Source organism: Neoarius graeffei, chromosome 24 (assembly GCF_027579695.1).
Source record: "Neoarius graeffei isolate fNeoGra1 chromosome 24, fNeoGra1.pri, whole genome shotgun sequence".
In the NCBI taxonomy this organism is placed as follows: Eukaryota; Metazoa; Chordata; class Actinopteri; order Siluriformes; family Ariidae; genus Neoarius; species Neoarius graeffei.
In genome coordinates this window covers 8,164,653-8,172,496 of record NC_083592.1, presented here as the reverse complement: position 1 = coordinate 8,172,496, position 7,844 = coordinate 8,164,653, and the positions used below count along the sequence as shown (strand labels likewise).

Genomic DNA, 7,844 nt, shown 5'->3' with positions numbered 1-7,844 from the left:
GCGGATAACTGCAGTGGAAACTGTAAAGCTAATGATCCTCATCACAAACAAGGAGTTCTCAAAATGCGGTGTCTCGGGTTGCAGTCACGTGATGACAGTCCAGTATCTGTGTGCGCATGCGCGCGTCCAACATGGGAAGAGGTGGGGTCTGATTGGTCTGGGGTTATTTTTGGACTTCGTTCCTGCGCGCGCTCAAATCTGCCTGCACGCTCACGCAACCTGACACAGCGTTACAAATGTGCCACAAAACCAGCCAATCACAAACTTGGAGAAAGTCATTCTGATTGGCTGTTTCTTATCCAATCACATAGCTACAGCCGTAATGGCGGTTGGCGTTGAGAGATAATACACATACAAACTAACTAAATATATCAACAGCCAAATTTGGTGTAAATTTTTTTTTTTTACAATGTACTGGTGCCAGGTTAGCTTTGCGTGCTAACCCAAACAGGTTGACGGTCAAGGTACGGTAGCTGCAGACATCCCAACTATTCCGTAGGTTCCCGAGAGAGAGAGAGCACAGGCATCCTGATTGGACCAATCAGTTTTGTGTGTGGGCGGGCTTTAGGTCTTCTCTCCCGGACCGAGACTCCATCAGTTCAGTGTCTCCAGGAGAGTCATGGCGGAGTCGCTGTTCACGGAGGAGGCGACCAGAGTGCGAATTTCCCCACCATAATTGGGGGGTACCATCATGGTCCACTATCATATCAATCGCCCCCCAGTCCTGTCCCGTCTCGTCTATGGAAGTCGGTGTCAGTAACTCAACACAATAACTCTGAACAATAATTTTTAATGTCATTAAGAAGCATGACAAACCATACAGTACTACCACAGAAGAAAAACAGCAGTACAACCTGATAACCTTCTTTGTCAGAACAAACTGGGTATCAACACTACAAATGAGTCACATACAGTATATGCACACATGCAGAACAGTCCTGCTGAATGTCTTGCTCTCTTTTGTCCTGCTGTGCCTCTCCTGTCTGCTGGGAACCCATTTTCTTTATTCACATGAACAGTGTATAAAACCTAACTGCACCTACACTTGTACTGTAATTGTCTGTAGATATTAGTGCTAATATTTACTACTCACTCTTTTAGCACCAAAAAAATGCCTGATGTCTGGCCCTTTTCTTTTCCTCATGTTTGGCCTACTGTCTCTGTGAATAAAATCAAACAGGGTACTCATATGAAACTATGAATATCTTAAAAATAATACAAAAGGAATGTAAGTAAAAACAATAGAAAACATCCATGTACTATTTTGCCTAGGCTAGCCTACTACCTGGCTCTTTTTATGTTGCCCCCAGTCCCCAGAGGTTCTGACTGTAATTTTACATAGGCTTAGCTAGGCCTACATCAGAACTTCTTGTGCTTAATCACACACACATGATGGGCCTATGTGCCAAATGAATTTCAGAAGGGCACAATTTATTCATGATAAAATGAGAATGGAAACATATGGAGTTCTTCTCCTTTGAAATGAGAATCGTTTCTATACCACACTGTAATAAGTTTGATTTAAATAGGGACTTAGCTTATCTTGCTAACTAATGTTGGTAACTAACGTTAACGTCCGTCCACTATAGCCTTCTGGCCTCAGTGGGTAAGTAATTCAACGTATAAAGATGTGACATGAGCTGAAAGAACAAATCACTTTAATAAATGAAAGTTGTAAAATAACACATTTTCAACAGGCTAAAAGTTGGTTAGCAACTAACATTACCAATGCACGTCTTCTGCTGCAAACCCCAGACTGTATAAATTGCTGCAAACCCATGGACTGTATCTGATGAATCAACTGAATACGGTGTGGACTAGAAGCTACTGCTTCTAGCGCAGGGCTTTTCAAAGTGTGGGGCGCGTCTCCCCTAGGGGGCGCCAGAGTTCTTGGGGGGGGCGCAATGTGAAGAAAAATAAACCAGAATAAGTTACTATAGAGATCTTGCAGTCACGTGACCGGAAAGTACACAACCCCCATCTTGTCGGTCAAAAACACCATTGAATACTGCTGCACTCGTGTACAGAATGGATCAATTTCAACCGACGGACTACACGGCTCATTTTTCTAATGAACAGATAACTAGATATATGTCTAAAATAAACGATCTACAGATTTGTGACCCTTATGGCTTTCCGGACGGAGTTTTCACAACCGGATTTTGAACTGCCAGCGGAATACCCGGATGTGTATGATTACCTCATCAACTTTCCCTCGCTGTTCAGTGGTGAAGCACTGCGTGCTTATAAATCTCTGGACAGTTATCTTTACAGAAATTCAGGATTTGTCAGCGACTCAGATGTGGCATCTTGTAAACAAGAAAATAATCCTCATTGGATGGGTAAGTCACTTAAGTATTGAGTATAGCACTGACCAGCCGATTATAGAATAGAATAAGGTAATTCCAAATCGTCCGTCTTGTTTACATGGATCTGGCGTTGGAGAGGTAGAGGCTTGGCAGTGGAGGTTTGAGTAGCTGTTTTCTAAGCTTAGTCAACAGGCCGGCTCTGCCTGTAGCCTCGCTTTTGCTTCTGCTCCCGGTGCCGCCTTCTTCGCTTTGCTTCCAATAACAATCCACGGAGACCCCGCTGGTCTCGCTGTCTCGTCCGGAATGTTATTATTATTTTTTTTCTCGTCCGGAATGTTGTGCATGCGATGGAAATCGCTACAAACCGTCATTTTCTGCTGGAAACCAATGTCCAGTAAGTCCATACGGTTGTAGTGGATATTGAAGTCCGGTACAGACGAACAACACGCAAAAATACACACAAAAAACATAAAAAACGTGCACATGTAGGGAGAGCTTGTAGCCGCAGCCGTTGTAGTAGAATTGTATATAGTAGGGTTTTCCAGAAGAAAAGGTAGAAGTAAAAGCAGAAGTAGAACCAGAAGTAGAAGGCGGAATATGGCGTTTGACCGACACGATGGCGTCTGTCACAATCTGGATCGGCTGTGACGTCACATGCAAGTGCTCCATTGCGGACATTTAGCGAACTTCAGCTAGCCTTTTCCAGAGACAAAATGGATCGATTTTTGGCACCTAAAGCTGCAGTGAGTGAGGAGACAGAGTCTGGGCCAAGTAAAAAAAGAAGGAAGTATGACCACGATTATTTAAAGTTTGGATTTTCATGGACTGGATCTGAAGATACTCCACTGCCACAGTGTGCTGCCTGTCAAGAGGTGCTAGCTAGCGATGCTATGAGATGTTTAAAATGTGTAAAACAAGATGTTTAAAAAAAGCACAGATGTTTAAAATGTGTAAAAAAAAAAGACGTTCTCAAAAAGCACAGATATGTAAAAAAAAGATGTTTTAATAAAGCTCATATGTTTTAAATGTGTAAAAAAAAAGATGTTCTCAAAAAGCACAGATGTTTAAAATGTGTAAAAGAAAAAATAAAAATGTGTAAAACAACCTTTTTTTAAATACGAATGGAACATTAAGTATAGCAACAACAAAAATTGGGGGGGGGGCGCTGTTGTTTATTTGCTCTCTGCGGGGGGCTGTCTCTCCCACACTTTGAGAACCCCCGCTCTAGCGCGTTCTAGCGCTGCGGTGACTAAAAATGGTACGGTCCACAATAGGGGTGTCTATCTGAAATCGATTTACATTAAAATGTTCCTACAATAAGAATGCCGAATGGGAGTTGGTTTGAATTATATATTCCTTTTCACAATATCAGAAAAAATATCGGACCCCCCCAAAACTTATATTTTTGTCTCTTTGGGGGGTACTGGGTATTCATTGGGGGGTATAGTACCCCCCAGTACCCCCCGTAATTCGAACTATGGAGGCGACTGTATTACTTTATGGGGCACAGCGTTTACACACAACATCAGCATTAGTGACTGATACAAAGAGCAGGTTTTATTGCCAGAGCCTCAACAAATCTGTTATTTTCTTAGAAACAAGTCCAAAATAAAGAAATGTATCTATTTACACCTGAATTTATTATTACACTGGATGATAAACTGAGAGACTTAATACAAGGTCTATAGTAAAAAGAAATGTGCAGAATCCTGAAGCTCTTGCAGTTTTACAATCCCATATTTTGTAACTGTGGGTTTATAAAAGGTCGAATCCCTTCAACCTCAGAGCATCAGAAACATCTGTTTCATATTTAGTAAACAGTAACTGATATATAACATTATGTACACACATTACTCTGTCTGACAGAAGAATAGAGAACATGTGGATCCACATTTTCATCACGTCTCTCGCTCCTCTTGGTTTTCTTCTTTGAGAACTGTAGCGCAGCGTAACGCAACGAGTCCGAGTCCGGATCCTGCAGAGACACAGAGGACACACAGAGATCTCATCTCATCTCATTATCTCTAGCCGCTTTATCCTGTTCTACAGGGTCGCAGGCAAGCTGGAGCCTATCCCAGCTGACTACAGGCGAAAGGCGGGGTACACCCTGGACAAGTCGCCAGGTCATCACAGGACTGACACATAGACACAGACAACCATTCACACTCACATTCACACCTACGGTCAATTTAGAGTCACCAGTTAACCTAACCTGCATGTCTTTGGACTGTGGGGGAAAACGGAGCACCCGGAGGAAACCCATGCGGAGAACATGCAAACTCTCCACAGAAAGGCCCTCACCGGCCACGGGGCTCGAACCCAGATCTTCTTGCTGTGAGGCGACAGTGCTAACCACTACACCACCGTGCCACCCCGCACACAGAGATGATCAGATCTCATCTCATTATCTCTAGCCGCTTTATCCTTCTACAGGGTCGCAGGCAAGCTGGAGCCTATCCCAGCTGACTACGGGCGAAAGGCGGGGTACACCCTGGACAAGTCGCCAGGTCATCACAGGGCTGACACATAGACACAGACAACCACTCACATTCACACCTACGGTCAATTTAGAGTCACCAGTTAACCTAACCTGCATGTCTTTGGACTGTGGGGGAAACCGGAGCACCCGGAGGAAACCCACGCGGACACGGGGAGAACATGTAAACTCCACACAGAAAGGCCCTCGCCGGCCCCGGGGCTCGAACCCAGGACCTTCTTGCTGTGAGGCGACAGCGCTAACCACTACACCACCGTGCCGCCGAGATGATCAGATATAAATAATAAATCAGGTGAACCTCACATATTTCCTCGAGATGTGTCGAGATCATAAAACCCTCATGGTGGAGAAACTTGAGAGCCTCATTCTCTGAGAACCTTGAGGATTTTCTCCTCGACTTTAGCATGTGTGCTTTCATTGTTCCTGAGAATAAACCTGATGGAACAAAACACCTGAAGATCAAACTATTCAGATTAAAATGCTCTACTCATGAAGGCTGGCTAGAAACAGGCCTTTGCACAGTGGTGGAAATCAAAACCAAGGAAAATCATTAAAGTTATCTGTTAATTGTTATTACTATTAATATTTATTATTAATATTATATTGGTTGTTCTTTATATTTATCATTCTGTTATTACAGTTATAATTATTAGCCTGCGTGTCTCCTGTGGATTTAATCCAAACCTCAGTAAGTAAAAAAACATATAAATAATATGTTACCTATAAATAATATCAGCTCCGGCCGAATGTTCTGTCAGTGAAATTTTCAAGAATAAAATATTTGTGATTTATAAAGAGATATGTAAAAATATACTTGTATTTAAATAATGATAATAATAATGAGGAGTTTCTGGAAATTTAATTTTACAAGTAAAATGTTTGAGAAACTCTGTTTTAAAGAATGAGCACATTTTCATGAAGCATGAACTGATTCTATTATTGACAAAATATCACTAAGTTCTATTTAACTATATATTTTCTGCTGAATTTTACTTTTTGTTTTCAGCTGCGCTCAAACATTTTGATTTAAAACAAAAATGTTTCTAAAATATCCTCAGATGGTAAAAATGAAATGTGACGTGTCCTGCAACAAGAGAGCAGTGAAATATTTTGAGCCTCTCAGTTTCTAGGTCTGAGTTGAAGACAGCAGTGTCGGGTTGAAGCAGAAACGACAAGAACAAGAGGAGCAGACTGCCTCGGCTACAGAAACCACACATTACAACCTCAGAGCTCAAACTCAATCTGCTCAGAAGTTATCAAAGAGATACAGTTTTAAATCATCATTATTTAATCTTCAATAAAACCCTTTGTCTTTTTTTAGTTTAATTTACAGTATATGTGTATACTCTATACGTGTTATACACTATATATTTTAAGAAAATAATAAAATAACGTAAATAAAATATTTTTATTGAGAGGATAAAAAATTTCCACCAGCTCAAAAAAACCCAAACGTGTTGATTTCTGTTTCAGTTTAAATCAGGGTTAATAAATCAGATCAGTGTATTGATTAGTTTTAATGATTGTAGTGTCACATTTACCTCGTTATCTTCTGCTCCAGCACCTAAAGCAACACAAAGCAATTATTATTATTATTATTATTGGAGTAATATTTTACCTCTGTGTGTTTCTCTGTGTTTCAGTATGATGAAGATCAGGACACTGAGAAGAATCACAATCACTGCACCGAACACCACATTCAGTATGAAGAACACAGGAGAAGAGACTGAACCTTGGAGAAAAACATTACAGAAAACATTTAGATCCTGAAACCTGCATCATATTTTAATTGAAAAATGTACAGAAGCCTTTTGTAGAACAAAAACAACAAACCTTTCGCTCTGTCCGGGTTCTCAGAAAGTGTTTTATTTCTGTCTGAAAAATGAAACATTATTTTTACAACCTCGACCATCTGAATCAACTTTTACTGTAATGATTTACTTTATAAATTTACCTTTCACTTGTAAAAAGGTCGAGTTTTTAAAGTTCACTTGGTCCAGATCTATGAAGCTGCAGTAATACAGTCCTGTATCAGAGACATTTACTGCGGTGATGGTGAGAGACGTGTTCTTGCCGTGAACAGACATCACTATTCGCTCAATTTCATTATAGAAGTAACAGTTTTGTGATGGAGTTGATGTCCTAAACTTTTTGCACCCAAGAAGAAGTGGAACTGAAGCACTTGTGTGTTTAAACCAGACAATGTAACCTGTATCACTCAGCTCATGTTGGCACCAAACAGTGGCGTTATCTCCAGCTTCCACCTCCACAGTTAAAGAGCACAGAGTCTCCGAGAGCAAACCTGCAACCCAGAAAACACACAACCTCTTTCACACATTACACACAACTTTAATACAGTCAGGATAGATGAGCTTTTATCAGTGTTTCTAACTGGATCTGATCATCTGTGTTTCATTTTTAATTGAATGAATTTAAAAAGTCTATAAATTCTCAGGAACAAAATCACAAAGCTGGACAGAAAAAAAACTTTTCCCCCTGAATAATTAATTTTTTTCAGTTACAGAACAATGTAATGAATGCAAATGTAATTATAGTTTATAGTGTGAGATTCTATTGTCAGAGCTATAATGTGCTGGACTGTATGAAGTTCTTCTACTTTCTTCCAATTTTAATTTTTTTTTTCATTTAAGCAATAAATGAGATTATTAACACTCACCCATGACACAGAGGGACACATGCAGAATTTCAAACCCAATCATTGTTGAACTATCAAACGAGAGACAAAGAAGAAACGGTCTGTGGGGCAAAACTAATGCAGAGTTTATTTGTGTGTGTGTGTGGGTGGAGTGTGTTGATACAGCCTACGCTTTGTTATTCAAATACACTACCAAGTTTATAAGTGCAGTGATGTACAGTTTAGTTTGGATTTATTTTCATGGCTGAACATATTTGAAGAAAAGTCCTAGTTTGAGTCCACGAGTATATTTTGATATGATAACATTTGTAAGTTTATTAGTTGCCAATGAATCTCTATTCCAGCTCAGAATAATGAACTGGTTTGCAGTGCTGTGCTCTCT

General features: G+C 40.3%; 1 protein-coding gene across 5 annotated transcripts; it reads right to left on the bottom strand.

Moving 5' to 3' along the window:
* Nucleotides 1-774: 774 nt before the first annotated feature.
* LOC132872849 (uncharacterized) lies at nucleotides 775-7,615 on the bottom strand. 5 transcript variants are annotated; one of them, XM_060907955.1, is made up of 6 exons: nucleotides 7,484-7,612; nucleotides 6,761-7,108; nucleotides 6,640-6,681; nucleotides 6,425-6,538; nucleotides 4,159-4,284; nucleotides 775-1,160 (listed from the first exon to the last, which is right to left on the bottom strand). In XM_060907955.1, the coding sequence occupies exons 1-5, from the start codon at nucleotides 7,524-7,526 to the stop codon at nucleotides 4,208-4,210; spliced, it is 624 nt and encodes a 207-aa protein (XP_060763938.1). In that variant the 5' UTR covers nucleotides 7,527-7,612; the 3' UTR covers nucleotides 775-1,160; nucleotides 4,159-4,207. The 5 variants fall into 5 exon arrangements, with proteins under 5 accessions (XP_060763938.1, XP_060763937.1, XP_060763935.1 ...); XM_060907953.1 differs by lacking the exon at nucleotides 775-1,160 and adding an exon at nucleotides 5,110-5,241 and having other exon boundaries at nucleotides 4,209-4,284; nucleotides 7,484-7,615; XM_060907954.1 differs by having other exon boundaries at nucleotides 775-4,284.
* Between the last annotated feature and the right edge of the window lie 229 nt (nucleotides 7,616-7,844).